Genomic DNA, 17,638 nt, shown 5'->3' on the forward strand with positions numbered 1-17,638 from the left:
TGCTTAGCCACAGAATGACAACTTGCTTCTCCTGGTGAGCACTGTACAGGTGTGTGCTGGGGATGTTAGTCCCAGCTTTAGCTAAAGCAGTCCAAATTTTGGAGTTTTTATCATTAACAAATTAATCCATCAACTTTTAGGAGGAAAGGACAAAAACCTTGCCATGTCTGAGAATTCAATAGTAACAAGTCAGTAACTCCAAAACCAAAATAATAACATCCTATCTTCAGTTACATAATTAATTCTCCTTGGTACAGGAGGAGTCTCTTTGATCCTCATACCTTAGGAGGGAAGATGGACCAGGCCTTGCCACCTTGTTTTTTTTTTTTTGGAGTATTCAAAAACACTCCAATGCCTACCACCCCAGTTGTTACAGTCACTTTGGAAGCTGGCACCTAGTTCCCATGGACTTGTTCCATTGGCATGGCATCAGAAGCAACCACAGGTGATTGTTAATTAACTGTGATGCTTTTCATGACCCAAATTACCATTCTCTTTCCCTTTGGCAAGGAGCTCTAGGCGAAAGTCAACCAATCTGACCTTTAAATCCGTCTCTGTGGGTCTATCTCTTGGGGCTACTCCATGGAGGGCTTAATAAAACTAAATCTTATCTTTAATAGGGAGTTAAATAACTAAGGATTCGCTAGTGTGAAGAAAGCCAGAGAGAATATAGACAGCAACTGTGGAGAGCAAGCCTTATAATTACTTCTTGAAGTGATAAAGGACCCCCAAAAGATGGGCTTCCCATCCAGTCAAGGGCTAACATAGAGATTTTTATGGAGACTACATTGTGGTTATTTGAAGAGCAGAGATGTCACCGTGATGCTGCCCCGAACTTGCTATACACTGCTAATAGGGTGCCAGGAAAGTGTCCATGCCCAACACCATGACAGAACTGTTGGCCACCAAGGAGCTCAGGACTTGAAAAAGTCAGGTATGCTAAGAGAAATTGCTTATCAGATGTACTAGAACCAGGAAGCAAGTTCCTTTATTTCCTGTAACGTCTCTTCAGCACCCTCTACTGACACAGTGTCCCAGAAGGGCGAAGAGAAACCTCCTTAAAAGGCCCAGCTTCATTTTCACAGTGCAGTGGAAAAAGGGTGATTTTGGAGCTGAGAGACCATAATTCAATAGTGGACTGAAGCATTTCTCAGATCCCCCTCTTCGAGGTTTTTGTCGCCAGATGTCTACATCTGCCTACAAGAGGCTTTGTCGGCCTCCCTTTCTCCCAGATTTCACCAGGATGTCGTACAAAGCAAGAGCAAGAAAAGATGAGTCCAAAAATGCTCCTCAGATTTCTCATCTACCTTTCCTTACAAGCCCTTCACGGACCCTTCCAAGGCACGCTGATCTGGGCGTTCCAGGATAGAAGACGCGACCAGAGGATGGAATCTGGGGAATGAACCACAGCCGCTATGGAACGCAGGCTGCTGGAGCCCTGGAGGCACCTCTCTGCTGGCCTCAATTCCTGCAAAGCCGCCTCCCTTGTCACTGAAGCCTCTTGAGGTCTTCCTACTGTCAGGGCCCAGTGAGGCAGGCGCTGGGCGGGCCTGGCGGGCGGCGCGCTGTGATTGGGCGCCAGGGGGCCCGCCCCCTCATCCCGGCGCGTCGGGAGGGGGCGGGGCCAGCCGGCTGCCCAGCTCCAGGGCTGCGGGCGCCTATTGACCCATCGGCCGCCGCGCCGCCGCCGCCGTCTCCTCCGGCTCGTGGCGGGCGGTACTGGAGCGCCGAGTAGCGCTGGGGAACCGGCTCTTCCTCTCGCGGCTGCCGCCGCCATCTCCGCGTTCTCGGGGCGGGAAGGAGGGGGTGCTCCACGGCTGCAGCTGGAGCGGGCTCCTCTCGGGAGACGGTCCTCTCCTCCTCGCTCTGCTCGCCTCCTCCCGGCGCCGCCCGCCCCCTGCGCCCTCCGCGTGCAGCCCGGGCCCGCGAGGGGGAAGGTAGGGGCGGCGGGGGCCGGGAGAGGCCGGGGATCGGACGCACGCCCTGAGGAAAGTCTCGGATCTCAGCGCCCCAGCGCGCAGGGTGCACCCTAGCCGGCCCCCGCAGTAGCCTCGGCAGGAAGGGGCTCCGGCGGGGACGCGGGGGCGGCGTTACGGGGGTGGGCCTGGGTGTCCCAGCGCTAAGTTGTGGGGCACGGCGCCTCCAGGTCCAGTTCCTTCTGCGCGCTCCTCGCTCCCAGCGCCGCACGCTCGGCCCCGGAGCCGCGGAACCCGCGCGTTCTCTGGGCGCGGAGGACACGCCTGCCCTTGTCGAGAAAACTTTTCCTGCCGACTCAGTCGTGGCGGCTGTGGCAGGAAGTCGGGCAGAGACCTCTCCTCTGACTGCTCCGCCCGCCCTACGGGGTATCGCTACCCTGCAGGAGAGCAAGTTTGTGGGGACCCTTGCCTTGCTCCCCAGGAGTCCGCCTTGCAGGGACGGCCAGCTCCGGGGAGGGCAGCGGGCCAGGGCGTAGGCCGAGGGCGCGTGGTGGCTCCGGAGACGAGGTGCGGAGCGCAGCCCGGACCCGCGCCGTAGCGCGCGAAGGGTGTGCAGCCCGGAGCAGGGAGCCCTCGGCGGTCGCCGGCTGGAGTCCTCAGTCTTCCTCCTCCTCCTCCGGGTGAGGACCGCGTCCTGGGCCCGAGTCCATCGAGGAAAATGAAGTTAAGCCGCCAGTTCACCGTGTTCGGCAGCGCGATCTTCTGCGTCGTAATCTTCTCACTCTACCTGATGCTGGACAGGGGTCACTTGGACTACCCTCGGGGCCCGCGCCAGGAGGGCTCCTTCCCGCAGGTAAGCACCTGGTGGCGGGCGCAGCCTGGATGACCAGCCCGGGGGCTCGCACTTCTTCCCGCCGACGCTCAGCGCCGGGGCAGGGTGAGGCCGCACCGACGACCGGTAGAGCTTCATCCGGCCGAGGCTCTGGCGCGCTCGGACCGCTGAGTTCGCAAAGTCCTGGGCGTCGTGCGGTGGCAGCCTCGGCGCTGGGCAGAAGTGGCCATGTTCCCACATTCGCACCCGGGCCTGTGGAAGTGGCCTCGGCCACCTGCTGGTGGGGAACCCGCGCGAGTGCCGCCCATAAGCTAGCTCAGGGTTAAGCTGCCAGAGGCTGCCCAGATCCCTGAGCGCACGGAGTCTCGGGAAATTGATTAAATACAGCCCACCTAGGCAGATTTCTGTTTCTGACCCCTTCCCCTTTCACTGTGTCTTAAGAGATAAAAAGTTTATTTCCTGTCGCAGCCCTTTGAGATATGGATAGTAGGGTTGATTTTAGTGTCGTCATCCTTCAGCTGTTACCTCGGGTTGGTTTGGAGCAGAATGGGGAAGTGCCTGTTATACTCCTACTGGAAGCTGTGCGGCGCTCAGTTCTCTGCGGGGTGGTCAAACTGGCAAAGGAGTTGAACAAACCCATCCGAAGCCTTTCAGGAAAACTTACTAAAAAACAAAGAAATGGGTGCACTCGGTTCTGTATGGAAGGTGGCCACATAGCAGTTGCAGGCGGCTTTTACAGCTCTTTGCTGTTGACAAACATACATTTTAGTGGAAGCAGACGGATGGAGAAATCCGAAGAATCCAAGTGTTGACAAGTTAACAACTAGTTGACCAGAGAAATCTACAACCTACCTGAATAAGGCTGATGTTTGTCTTTTTTTTAAAAACAAACAAACAACCCCAAATATGACAGTTTAATGACTGGAAATAATCCTTGCCAGTTCTTTTGATATGCTAGGGTCAGTGGCTTGGTGGGAATTTAAAATGAAACCACAAGCTTTACTTGAAGTATTATGAAACGAGGACTTAGGGATTCTGTCATCACTACATAGCCCTAGAAGTATTTTTTAGAAGCGTGGATTTAAAATCTGGCTGCAGACAGATGTTTCCTAATGTTTACAGCTTCTGCTTCCCCTATAGAGTACGAGAGAGAAAATATATGAGTGCTCTCGGCTGCCTTTAAATTTGGAACTTGCAGCTCGAACCAGCCTTGTTGCTGAGGCTGGAGTAAACAGGTTGACAACAGGTAAATCCTGGTAGCCAGGGCCCAGGAGGTCTGAGCTTTGTCCCCTGTGCTCTCTGATTTTGGAGTTAAACGTACTGTCCTCCTCCCAACCCCATTTTCAGAGTTTTCTCCTTTGCAGGAAATATAAAAATGGATCTCCTCTTGCCCAGTGATGTCTTAATAATGTCCTCTGACTTAGGCTGGGTGATCACTTGAACACAATTTATGCAAACATCTGCATGGGGTTCTCTGGCAACCTTGACATTTCTCTCTGTTTCTAAAGCAGCAAGTGACTCATTCTGTTACTGAGAAATCTCAGGCAGTTGGTTCTCCTATTTTCGAACGAACTCCCCAGCTCACTAAGAAGTTGAAGGTCTGCCTGGAGTGTGGAGTTTGGCAAAGAGCAGTGGTGGTGGGCTTCAGAAGTGCCTGCAGCAGTGTGTTTACTCAGAGAGAGAGAGAGAGAGGGTTTGGGAGTGGCATCTTCTGTTTTCTCTCTAGACTTCATTGTGGAGAGAAGGTTTAGCCTAGGTGGGCCATTGGATCTCCCAATAGATAAACCCCAGAAGCCCTCTCAGTAAGTCTCATGTGTTTGACGTTAGCTTCACCTCATGAACTTCTCTCTCCAGCTACCATTCAGTTGGTGCGGAACTGAGGCACAGAGAGATTGCTGGGCCCAAGGTCACATAGACAAAATCTGGAACTTTGAACAGGCAGCTCTCAGAGTGTAGCCTCAGAGCCACAAAGTTGTCTGGAATCATCTTGCTAGAGCTAGGCTCCAGCTTGCCTGTTGCTAGAATTAGACTTGCTGGTGGCGTCTTGGCTTATGACCACCCCCTCCTGGAAAAATTTTATTATGAAGACAAAAATGAATGTAGTCCTTTTGCTTCAGACTTTTGCTTTCCCTGAGAGTCTTCTAATTTACCTTTACAGCCAGACATGATTACGATGGAAATCCTTATAAAGCAGAGCGTCCAAAACTGGACATTCTTAAATTCTTTTCTAGGTCTAAACTGTATGTCAATTTCACAACAATCCCAGGCATAGCAAAACTGCTGGGCTCTGTTTCTTGAACAGGTTTTGGTGGGAATTCTTGAGTTTCAGTAGAGCTAATTTTGTCAGTGTCTGCTGAGTTTGGTGTCCTGTATCAACTCAACCAGAAAGGTTACATTGTGCATTCTAGTTTCTCTTGATGTGGAAACTTCAGTAAGGTCCACGTAGTTTGCAGGCTGTATTTTTGGGCCGCACTGGTATTGAGAGCAATCTGTTTTCGCTGTTCTTTGGACCTTTGCTCTTTTACCTTCTTTAGCAACTCTGTTTCCTGCCACCTGCTCAGTCCTGGGGCAAGGGAAGGCACCACCCCAGCTTTCCTCCCCACCCCCACCCCCCACCCCGACCCTGCCCGGAGTGTGGCCTGCCTAAGGGCCTCTCTAAGGAGAGGGCTTTCTCTGAGTGTTACTTTAAGAATTCCTTCAAGTCCAAGGCAGCAGGTGGCCTACATATTAGGGTTATTTGATCTCAGTTTAAAAAAAAAAAAGTAAAAATAAGCAAAAACCTCCTGTCTGCCAGAGAGGTGGGCCAGGCCTAATGCCTTGACACTACTTTATGTTAGTTTCAAGGAGGAGACATATTACAGCTCCCTGGAAAGGATGGCCATTCCAATAGGCAATCTAGTGGGCACATCAGGAAAAACTACTGGTCTCGTGCTCCTGTCTAGAGAATTAAGACAAGGAATCAGGATTTTATAACAAAGAGTCGGTCTTTAGCTACTGTGGGGGACTAATGTTGCTTTTGAACTTCTATCTCTCCAGAAGTTGGAGAGTCATGAAGATATGCAGGCTAAGTCCAGACTTGATCTTTGGGCTCAGAGAGCATTAATCAAGTGGGAAAATGAAAATGTGTTGAGTAGTTGATTTAAAAGCCATTATGATAAGAATTTTGATGCCATAAAAACCAAACCAAACCAAACCAAACCCAAGACCAAAGAACCTTGCAACTAGATGTATACTTAAATGGTTTGCACCACTGGCATCTTTTAGCGCTTGGGAAACTGAGGCAGGAGTATTGGTGTGAGTCCTGGGGCCAGAATAAGCTTATATGTAGACATATAAGCAAGCACTCTCACACAAGCAAAACCGCACCTGTGATTTTTGAGTCCAACAAAGAACATGTTAATAAAAATTGATCCACAGCGGTAAGAGTGAAACCAGAGTGATGAGATCTTCATCGCCTGGCTGCCGCTTCCTTGTTTTTTTTTTTTTTTTTTTATAAATTGTTTAGTTCGAAGCATGATATCTAATGAAAGTGATCTCCTACCTCCCCATCCCCCGAAGCCGTACACTGTCTTTAGGACAACAGCCCTCACTGCTGGGATTTGTTTAGGGAGCACAGGGGAGTTGCCTGGGTTCTAGGCTATAATGATTGAGATCTGGGACTTTTGGGACAGGATGGAGCTTTGACTACAGTGGTGATGAGAAATTAACGAAGTTTAAGTGCTGTGAGATGGGCCCTCTCCAGCCCCTCAAGATTAGCAGTCTCCGGGACTCCTCAGACTTGATCTTCTGGGAATAAACCAGACCCGATGCCCTGGTTGTATCTGATCCGGTTGTATCTGATTCGAAGGGTTTTATAACAGGTGTCATGGTTGTGTTTACTGAACGGGGATTGTTCCGTTAGTCATTCATTAGCCTTAAGGGACTTCTGTGCTCTGGACAGAGCATTGATGAAGCGACCACCTTTGTGTGGTTTTTACTCTGAGCTTGCGCTGGTTTTGTGATGTTAAAACATTCACCTAAAAGCTGAGGGGTTGTTCTTGCTGGTCCCTTCCATTCCCCATTTTTCTCTGGTCAGAGACCTCGGTTTCCCCTGGTTGTTTCCCGGTTTCCATAGAAAACTCTTTAAGAAAATCAAAGGCTATTCATCTGCTCTGGTGAGCTGTGGTTTCTGATTTCTAAAGGTTCTGTTATATTTTTGGATCTTTTTCTTTCGCGGTCAAGTTCCTGATGTGGCAGCTTCTTGTTTGTGAGTATTTCTCCAGAACTGGAGAGAGGGATGCTCGAAAGTGGAGACCTTCACCTCTCTTTATAGTAGTTGATAAGAAGATTGATCAAGGGAGGAAGCAGAACACTTGAATCAAAATGGGTTTTAATTACCCTTCCTAAGCCCTTCTTGGTTTCATGCTTGAAACCATGTTTAAGTCCAGACTTTGAGAATTCACTGCACTGTAAGGGAGCTTATGAGTCCTTTAATGAGTACTGTTGGCTTTGCCTCCTGATGCAGAAGTAAATTGCTCGGTTTGAATAAACTATCCATTGAGTAAGACTGGATGGGACCATGGAGAAAGAGTGTGCTTCAGGTACTGTCATTTATACTTTTCTGCAGATGGACATACGTTCCCAGCAATCAATCTCTCAGTGTTAAACTCCCAAGTCTAATGAAGTATCACCTAAGGAAAAGTAGAGGTGCTTGAGTTTATAACTGTCTGGACTACCGTTTCACTCCTGCATTCCCTCCGCTGTTGACACTCGGGTCAGACAGTTCTTTGGTGTGGAGGCTCACTTCTGTGGTAGGGTACCTGGTAGACCCCTTCTCTTCCGAATAGACCAGCAGTCAATTGTCTCCCTTCTTGTTCCCATCTGTAGGGGGGAAAAACCCTCAGACATCTGCTAGATATAAATAGTCTCTGTCGGGGGGGGAAAACTGTCCTACTGAAAACCAGATTGGTTGTGGTCTGGACAAAGGCCTATTTTTTTTTTTTTTTTGTTTTTTTATACACAGTGTACTTTCTGGGCATTTTGCATTTAGGAAAGCGAGACGGAAAGGCCCTGGTTCTAATGCTCAGAAGGATTAGTGGTATATTTAGATGCTCATACTGTACTCTTTCTCCGGGTACCTAAGATTCAGTTACATAGCTAGGATTGCAGTACGTCCCAGAGAACGTAACGGTGAACTATGTTCGTACACAGGGCAAAGAAACAAAGGAAGGTTAACTTACCTTTAGCAATTGCACGGACACAGTCTGATAAAAGCGTCCTGCTCACGTCATAGCTATTAGGTGGTTTTGCTTTCTCCAAGCTCATCGGAAGTTGGCAGAAGTCCAGATTTATTCTCCTTGCAGTTTAGAATGAGGGTAGGGAGGTATACAGACCATTGACCAGCATTATTTGAAAGTCTGAAGTTTTCTCCTTTTGCATTTCTTTCTGCTCAATGCGATGATCTGGCTGTTGCATTTCGTGTACCCTCTTGAGATGGATAGAATCGGGGGTGGGGTGGGGAGACCGGGGCGGGGGACCAGGAAGTGTTCACTGCAGCCTGCCTTCCAAACTACACCTTTTAGATAGGCCATGAGAGGTGAGCAAAAGGCAGTGAGGTTCTTAGTGAATCCCTGTCTTCGTTTTATGTGGTCCTCACGCCCAAGGCAGCCAGTTGGGAGGTAGATTGGCCTCATATTTTTGTAGGGCCACAGCTAAGAAGGCTTTTTACATCAGTTAATTTCATCTCACGGCACGTCCATAACCAGTGCGTGTGTGAGTCCTCTCAGAACAGTTAGGGCTGTTCTGAGTGAACGGCTGGGCAGAAACCCTTCTGGACCACAAAACCTAAAACGCATACTAACTGATGTTTTTCTGAGAAAGATGAGGTGATCCTGGGTTGAAACTGTTCTCCGTGGTTGGAGAAAGACAGTGTGCCGAAGCAGAGGTAGAGTTCTCAAAGACAAAGTTCTTATAAACTGGTCACTAAATAAGCATTGGTCAAAAATTTTTATCTTAAAGGCAGGGTTCAAGACTTTAGTTTATCTACATGCCTCACAGATTTCCAGGTACTTGGGGGAACGTCTGTGCTAGAGCGCAGATGTGTGTTACACTTAACTTCCAACATATCACCTGAAATCTAAAATTTATTTATTTATTTACCCGCTAGCATTACTAATGTGCTAGGAATTGAACCTTGGGCCTTACACATGTTTGGTAGGTATTCTCCCGCTGAACCACAATCCAATCACGACCCCGCCTCCTTGTCCTTCTCCTTTCCCCTTTTTGTTTTGAGGCAAGGTCTTCGGAGGGTCGTAGAGCCTGGCCTAGAACTCACTGTAGTTTAGGCAGGCCTTGAACTTGTTTTCTTCCTGCCTCAGCCTCTAGAGCAGTTAGGATTACAGCCTGCACCATCAGGCCCTACAATCTGAAAGTTTCTCTGTGTGTGTGTCTTCTCGATCATGAACCAAACAGAGTCTACTGTACCTTCAGGATTGGAACCCATGACTTTGTTGGCCTTGCCACTGTGACTCCCAGATGGCCGGAGTACAGAGCCCAGTCTGAATATTTGGGTCAGTAATGCTGAATCAGAGCCCACATGTGGATATCTTTCATAAACTATTTATACAGAACAGGATAATTCTCTCTGTGGTCCAGATCTAGACTGCTATTCTGTTCTGTAAAGAACAATTCGTTTTTCGGTTTCATTACTCCTGAAGCTTATGCATAACTTTCTTCCTGTGTGTCTCTACAGGTTGTCCTATCAGCTTTAAGTCACAGCACACTTGTTGTGAGCCAAATGGGTGTGGCACTTCTCACTCTTTATGGCTGTTTTTTTTTTTTTTTTTTTTTTTTTTTTCCGGAGCTGGGGACTGAACCCAGGGCCTTGCGCTTGCTAGGCAAGCACTCTACCACTGAGCTAAATCCCCAACCCCACGGCTGGTGTTTTAAGTCTTTTTCTCTTCCTTTATTGTCTCTCCCCCTTAGGTGTGTGCTCTGTGTATTTGTAAGATGGTGTTCTTTTCCACTCTATGAATATCTATCTATCTATCTATTTATCTATCTATCTATCTATCTCTCTTTATCTCTCTCTCTCTTTCTTTCTTTCTTTCTTTCTTTCTTTCTTTCTTTCTTTCTTTCTTTCTTTCTCTCCTTCCTTCTTTCTTTCTTCTTTTTTTTATGAAGAGCAAACCAGCTCCTGAAACAGACCATATGCTGTGTTCTCTCTAGTGAACCACTCCATCCTGGGTCAGGAGAACTTGCGCTCTTGACCGTGATCCGTCTTTTCACTCCTTTAGTGAGGGTATAGGAGATACATGTGGAAATAATAAAAGAAACAAACCCTCCTCAAAACCAGAGAGGGAGGTGTGCATTGACAGCTCTTTCTCCTTCACCGGCCAACCCGGTTGGTTCACTTTCGGTTCTACTTCTGGGGAGCCCTCAGTCCAGTGAGGGCTCTGCTCCCCATGCTAACATTTGCTTGCACACCTGGCAAACACGTCATTCTACCTTGAGCTAATGCTTCCTTATGTAGAAGCTGAGGGATTCTTCTCCTTCCCGCCTTCTACATATTAGTTTGGTACTTAATTCTGCTTGATATCCTTAATAACTTAGAAGGATATAACTGTCTGCCTTCCTGTTCTGTTATCCTGAGATAAGAGCTCTGACTCCCTACCCATCAGCTGGGGAAAGTGGTGTTTTCAACTCTCTTCAGTAGTCTTCCCTCTTCCGGTTGATTCTTTGTTTTCTCTTCATTCTCCATATTCCTGGACCCTTCAGTTTGTTGTTGTTTTGTTTTTCCACCTATCAGTCATTGGCATTTAATTCCAGGACTTCCTGTCTTCCACTCCCTGCCTATCGCCTACAAGGGTCGAAAATCAATAAACAATGGATACAGTCTTTCCCCTAAGCCTAAGAGATTCATTGTACACTCTGGTAACCGGTAAGAACATCTTCAAGACTGCTGAGAGTAGATTCTAAGGGTTCTTATCACAGAGGTGCTAATTTTGAGAAGTTATACATATGTTAACTTTACTGAAAGTCCTAAAATGTATAGGCATTTCAAAGCACCATGTTGTGCCTGGTAAATGTGTATGATTTTTGTTTACTAATCAAAACACGTCAAAGTGTTTGAACGTAACGAACGTTGCAAATGTTGATAGCATAGGGCTGTTCCCCTCGTCGGGAAAGAAGGGCGGTGCTGCATTTTAAATACTCTCCCCTTGGCGTCTGGGCAAGTGGATTCTTGTATCTTAGATTCCAGCTGTTAGAACCGTGCTATTTCCTTATCCTTCACGTGTGGACTGTGACTTCCTTGGGTAGCTCTTTGTTTTCTATGTCTCTTTCTAATTTATTTTCCCTTTAGATGACTGATAGGAAATGGAAGTCATGCTTTGTTAAAAGTAGTTTTGCAGCTCTGCATGCGTCCGTACTTCAGGGTTCAGTGGGATCAAAAGGTGGAATGCTCGTTCCGTTTATTGTCCACAGTTACTGTCTGTGCCCCGTTCCTTCCAGCTCTGTTTTGTCTCCTTTTCCAGGAGAAGCCCCTTTCCGTCAGCGCGGGCACTTGGGCCCCTGCATCCTTGGCTGCGTTCCCTCCGGGTTCTTTTACTGATTGATTGACTGATTCGTTTGCTTTTTACTTGACTTAAATACATTTTGTTTGCATATGAATGCTTGCATAAACATTAAAATGAGAGTTTATGTTCTTTTTAAAGATAGTTTTAAAAATTAAGATATAATTACGTTGTCTCCCTTCGACCTCTCCCATACCCCCAACTTGCTTTCAAAATCAGTTTCTTTTTCTTTAATTATTATCGGCTTGCACAGGGGTGTGAGTGTGTGTGTGTGTGTGTGTGAGTGTGTGTGTGTGTGTGTGTGAGTGTGTGTGTGTGTGTGTGTGTGTATGCGTGTGTGTAAATGCAATCTGCTGGGTCTGTTCAGTGTAGCTTGTATGTGAGGCTTATATCCACAGACACCTGTAGCTCTCACCGCTCAAGCAAGCTTCTTTTTATGGCAGATAGAGCCCGTTACAGAAAGTCACGGCTGACCCACATTCAGAGAACAGCTGAGCAGAGGGCTGCTGTACTTACAAATGCCCTGTACCTGAGGCTCGGAGGACAGTGCAGGATATGTACTGAGAGAATGTATCTTTCATATATGACAGGAAGTGACACACGTAAAATCTCAACAATATGGCTCGTTGAAGACTTGAACTAATGGCAACACCAGTTGACGTGCCAGCATAGATGGGGTAAAACTCGGAGTGGAGTTCTTTTGTGCCACTAATGTGGAATTCATGGGTGGGGCCTTATGGAGACCTTTTCTCTGGAAGAGAGGGACCTGTGACTGAAACACTCAAGGATGGAAGCCTAAGGCCAGTCCCTCCTTGGAGTCAGTGGCTTGGGGGTGGGGCGTTTACAGTTTGCTGTAAAACATGTTTCACAGTAAAACATGTTTTTTAAACAATCATCTGCATCTTAGATAAGTCATGCGGAAAAAGTAGCTGTAGAATTTGAGGGGAGGTTGGGTCCCTAGGTTAGTTCATTTAGTCTTTTTTTTTTTTTTTTTTTTTTTAGCTATGAGCAGTACAAGATATAAATTAGACCTTGGGAGTGTGCCCAGTCATTGCCAACACATACCTGGACATGCTCGTGGCCTTTCCGATGCACCCTCACAAGCCTAGGTTTTCAAACTCAGAAGGACAGTAGAACTTACAGAGATCTCAGTGGACATCCTAGATGTGCTTCTTGCTTAGAAAGTGCTTCATACCCGCCTCCCCCACAAGCCCCCCCATAAGTAAATAAAAATGAAAAAGAGAGTGCTTCTTAAGTTATTTTGAGGAATATAATTATTGTATGTGAGACAGATAGCGGAATGCCTTCACTTTTGCATTAGGAGTTAATGAGATTAGAGTGATATTGGGCACGTGTTAGGTGTTCAATGAATGCAAGACCTCGGCAGCGGCGTAAGGAAACATACAGGGTACAGATTATGTGCCCTATAGACTGTTGGAGACCCTGGGGACACAGGAGTGAAGAAAAAAGTGTACTCTAGGTATCCAACCTTTTGACCCTGCGACGTGATGTAGATGTCCACAGGTGTTGGCCTTCGATCATGCTCTGCCTATCCTAGGTTCCATGTGCGTCCCTAGACCGTAGATGGGACTTGCATGCAGCTGTCTATGTTCTTATTTCTCAAGACCTAGACTTAAGGGGACCTCAGGAGCTCAGCTGCCTTCTGACGATGGCCAAGTTCGATGTAGTCAGAAAGAAGGGGAGAAGTTGAGTGTGTGGAATTAGTCCTGGCAGCAGTAGAATCCTTGACTCAAGTGCAGTACTTCTCCAGCCATGCGGCCCTGAACTTGGGCATCTGAGAAGGAGTGAGGAGACCGACTGGATCTAGAGAAGTCCTTTGGTGTTTTCAGAGGTAGTTTGGAGTCAGGTGTGGTGGCACACGCCTTTAATCCCAGCACTGCAGAGGCAGAGGCAGAAGCAGAGGCAGAGGCAGAGAGGCAGAGAGGCAGAGAGGCAGAGAGGCAGAGGCAGAGAGGCAGAGAGGCAGAGAGGCAGAGAGGCAGAGAGGCAGAGGCAGAGAGGCAGAGGCAGAGAGGCAGAGAGGCAGAGGCAGAGAGGCAGAGAGGCAGAGGCAGAGAGGCAGAGGCAGAGGCAGAGGCAGAGAGGCAGAGAGGCAGAGAGGCAGAGGCAGAGAGGCAGAGAGGCAGAGAGGCAGAGGCAGAGAGGCAGAGGCAGAGGCAGAGGCAGAGAGGCAGAGGCAGAGGCAGAGAGGCAGAGGCAGAGAGGCAGAGAGGCAGAGAGGCAGAGAGGCAGAGGCAGAGAGGCAGAGAGGCAGAGGCAGAGAGGCAGAGGCAGAGAGGCAGAGGCAGAGAGGCAGAGGCAGAGAGGCAGAGGCAGAGGCAGAGGCAGAGGCAGAGGCAGAGGCAGAGGCAGAGGCAGAGGCAGAGGCAGAGGCAGAGGCAGAGGCAGAGGCAGAGGCAGGCTGATCTCCTGGAGTTCAAGGGCAGCCTGGTCTAAACCATGACAGTGAGGGCTGCATAGAGAGACCCAGTCTCAAAACCAAAAAAACCAAAGAAAAACAAAAACAAGCAAGCAAGCAAGCAAACAAACAAACAAACAAAAAAACCCCACGAACGAAAAAGAACAGTTTGGGATGAAATTTCGAGTCGCCTGGAGTCAGGCTACGGTTGGGAGTCAGGCGGTGGCAATTTTCTCAGAGTCACTCCGTGTACCAGGAAGCTGCATGCGAGAGGCAGTATTAGAGAATTCATCTCGTAGAAAATTTTAGCCCTGGAAGGGAGCGAGGAGAATATTCAATCTCGATTATTCTGGTAGCAGTGTGTAGGAAGACCCAGAAACAGGGAGGCAGCTGAGAATCTGTGTGAAGTAATGAACAGACATAAGGCAGTAAATCTTTGTTCCAGGATTGAATTGGCTGCAGTCAAAAAGGAGAAAAAGTGTGCAGACGTTTTGTGAGGAGAATGCTGGCAGGACTTTCTGGTGGATGGTAAAGAACAGTGATGGGTGGTTCGAGTCCCATGTTTCCCCTCGACTTTTCCCCTTTGGGATACTGGGGGGGGGGGAGTTATACTGTTTGCAGACAAGTAGCCTGAAACACAAGCTAGCCCGTGAAGCCAAGTCGAGTTTTATTTATGACGGAGTGGACGTTGGTGGAAATAGCCAAGCGAGCTAAGAGACGAAGGGAGGTGCAGTCAGCTGGGAGCTCATCAGAGCGGAGGAGGGATGAGCTCACTCTGAGGCTGTGCCTGGAGAGGAGAGCCCTGGGCCAAGTACATTTCTTCTAGCCAAAATCTGAACTTTTTACATGACGAGTGTCCCGCAGCAGATGTTAACAAAAGCAGCTGCGCTCAGTGTGTCGGAAACCAGCGCATGGAGGACGTACCAACGAAAACACACTACTCAGAGGAAGCATCTCAGACAGGCATTTCCATAGGACATGGACCCAAAGGACCCTTCTCGTTTTTACCGCACCTGAAGGGACCTTTTCTAGTTTGTAAGACAGAACCTGGATTATTTTGTGTGTATGGTTGAGGGAGATGAAGAGTCAAAAGGCAGTTACTCCAGCTAGATGGCTCCCAGCTCAAGGCTGGATTAGAGGTTCAATCATCTTGCTGAAAACACCCTCCGAGTGGCCTGTTCCTGACCAAGAGTCCCTCTTCTCTGGCTGGCCCACATGTGGGAAGAACTGAAAATTGTCTTTGGCCCAAGACCATCTCTGAAAACTTCGCAGGGCCAAAGAGCTACAGGACTTGGGATGCAAAATATTTCTTGGAACTCTCAGGGTAAGAAGATCTAACCAGCAATATTGAAAACATAAGATGTGAGAGCCAAGAAGTTCATCCTTCATGTGCCGTTTACAGCTGATGTGTTCTTTTTTTTTTTTTTTTGGTTCTTTTTTTTTTCGGAGCTGGGGACCGAACCCAGGGCCTTGCGCTTCCTAGGTAAGCTCTCTACCACTGAGCTAAATCCCCAGCCCCACATGGTTTCTTTTAGTAACAACTAGAAGGAGCCTATCTGGAGAACGAGTCCTGTAAATAAGATCGCTGGGGAGACTGATAATCTACTTAATCCAATGCCATTTTTAAAGACTCTCCCCACCCATTCCTGAGTGAGGAATGATGTCGGGCATGTCAGTCCCATTTGTTTTATTAAGGCGAAGACTGTTCAGTCTGACTGGCTTTTCCCATTGCAGACATTTGCTCTCTTTTTACATCGAAACTTTGTTTTTTCAAAGTCGCTATGTTGACAGACCGTTTGCCAGCAGATTCTAAGATACAGTATAGGCCTTCATCTTTGCAAAGTGAGTTGGGTATAAATATATGTTCACAGTTACCTTGTGTCTAGAGAGATAAGCAGATGGCACAGACAGGAGTCAAGAACTAGAATAGACCAGCCATCCTTGATGGGCGATAGCTACCAACAAAGCGGGCTTCTTTGTGATCTGTTGCTACCTCAAGTGTCCTTTGTGAGCTTGCTTGTAAGTTCTTGGGTGGGAGTGGATCATCTTAATAGATGGCCTCAGAAGGCTAAGAGTAAGCATAGGAATATATCAGGGCTGACTTAGCGGGGAAAGATGCTTGCTCCCAAGCCTGAAAGACTGAGTTTGATCCCAGGGTCCTGAACGATGGAGGCTGAGAACCAACTACTGAAGGTTGTCCTCTGATTTCTACACGAGTACTGTGGTAGGTGCATGTCCCCCACCCCCAGTAAGTAACTACAATAAGAATAAAATATTTAAAAGAATGCAAGTACGTTAAAAGTAAGTCATGGGAGAAACACCAGTCGTGTGATTCTTAATCATTTTTGGGGGTGGGCAGGGAGGATGGGGAGATTTATCTATTGAACTTTCAAAGTGCTGAATTAAAGACCTACTAGGTGATTGATAATCTGCACAATGCTGACTAAGTATAGTTGTTAAGTGGACTTGTAAGTAGTAAAACTGCACTTTATTAAAATGTTTTATAATACAGATATCTGTCCTGTTTACACACTCCTCCTCCAGTAATTGTTTTTGGAACATAGTCTGTTCTGCAAAATGTCGCTTCCTATGATAACCAGGTGCCTAAACTGTCACCTCAGTGAGGAGGGGGCCTCTCCACGCAGCTCTCCTGGGTGTGTGCACGTGAGGCCATATGGTTTTCATCTGAACATACATCTGGGCCCTTTCAGATAGTGTGGAGGTAGGAGCGGTGTTCTGACATGTGGCTGCAGAAGGTGCCAGCATTGGAGGCCCAGCCCCCGTTTCAGAGTGAAGCAGTGGGAAGGGACATGCTGTTCTCCCTGGTTAGGGACAGGATCCTGCCCGGTGACACCAGCAGCTGCCAGGGGGCGCCCATGGGCAGTCCCCAGGCCCCTGAGCACCCAGCTAGAGCATAGTGGGAACCTCAGCTCTCCTCCTCAGCTTCTTGGCACTCTCTCTCTGTGTATATGAGGGGCCTCAGTTACTGCCTTACCTAGGAAGGGGGACTTATGAATGGGGACAGTGCATGTGTTGCTCCTGAGTTTTGGGAGGACACCGTACAATTCAGTACTCTTCATGGTCACACGGTGATGCCACTTACTTCTCAGGTGTGAACAGCCACACAAAGACAGTCGCCTCAGAGTAGAGATCCAGGGGTGCTACCCACCAGATCCAGGAAAGAAGCATTAGGCAGTCCCTTGTAGCAGTGGCCTGTGACTTGCTGACTGTGACCGCAGGCCAGGTGACTCTTTCTCTTCCTGGCCTCTGGGGGTGAAGTGGACATTTGAAGCGCTACTTGTCTCGTTATAAAACCCAGACGTCTTCCTGTGAAGTTGCCTGCCGTCTGACTGACTAGCACTATTTTCCCGGATAAGTGGAACAGTGCTGACTACTGACCGGGTACTGCTCAGTAACCATGACACCGGTGGGTTGGGAAGACACCCTCTTGAACCAAGTTGCAGTTCCCATATTTAGCTTGAATGCAGAGGCCCTTAACTGAGGATGTGTGAGAACTGCCTGGTAAGCCATTTCCCATATAAAAAGGTGGACCTGTGCGTGCTCTCCAGGCAAACCACACTTATTTCCAATGCTCGAAATTCCTGTCCGTACTGGGTACGTATATGTTCAGCCTCGATTTTTCCTCTTAATTCCAATCTAGCATCCACACTGATAGCCATCATATCTGTTAGATCCCAGGAACATCAGTTTCCCGTCCATTCTCTTCTCCTTCACATCCCGTTTCTCTTGAGTGACGCCGTTGCTTCCAATTGCCCCAGTAAAACACCAAGGGAGCATCCTTCTGCCTTTATTGTTCTCATAGTTTGACTTCCTTCCTGCCACTTTCTTTCCTGCCCCTCTACTTGTACCGACCTGGACCGAGCTGGACAAGCTGGGGCCCCTCCTGAATTGTATCTGT

At 48.1% G+C, this 17,638-nt stretch overlaps 1 protein-coding gene across 3 annotated transcripts in view; it reads left to right on the top strand.

The window, feature by feature from the left end:
* The first annotated feature begins 1,650 nt into the window (after positions 1–1,650).
* The window catches only part of Man2a1 (mannosidase, alpha, class 2A, member 1), a 155,546-nt gene continuing 139,558 nt past the window's right edge, over positions 1,651–17,638 (top strand). For 2 of the 3 annotated variants that reach the window (XM_087564777.1, XM_087564778.1), the window contains exon 1: positions 1,664–2,769. In XM_087564777.1, coding sequence (XP_087420903.1) covers positions 2,635–2,769 — 135 coding nt within the window. In that variant the 5' untranslated portion in view covers positions 1,664–2,634. 3 annotated transcript variants of the gene reach the window in all.

Source organism: Rattus norvegicus, chromosome 9 (genome assembly GCF_021556685.1).
Source record: "Rattus norvegicus strain SHRSP/BbbUtx chromosome 9, alternate assembly SHRSP_T2T, whole genome shotgun sequence".
Classification (NCBI taxonomy): Eukaryota; Metazoa; Chordata; class Mammalia; order Rodentia; family Muridae; genus Rattus; species Rattus norvegicus.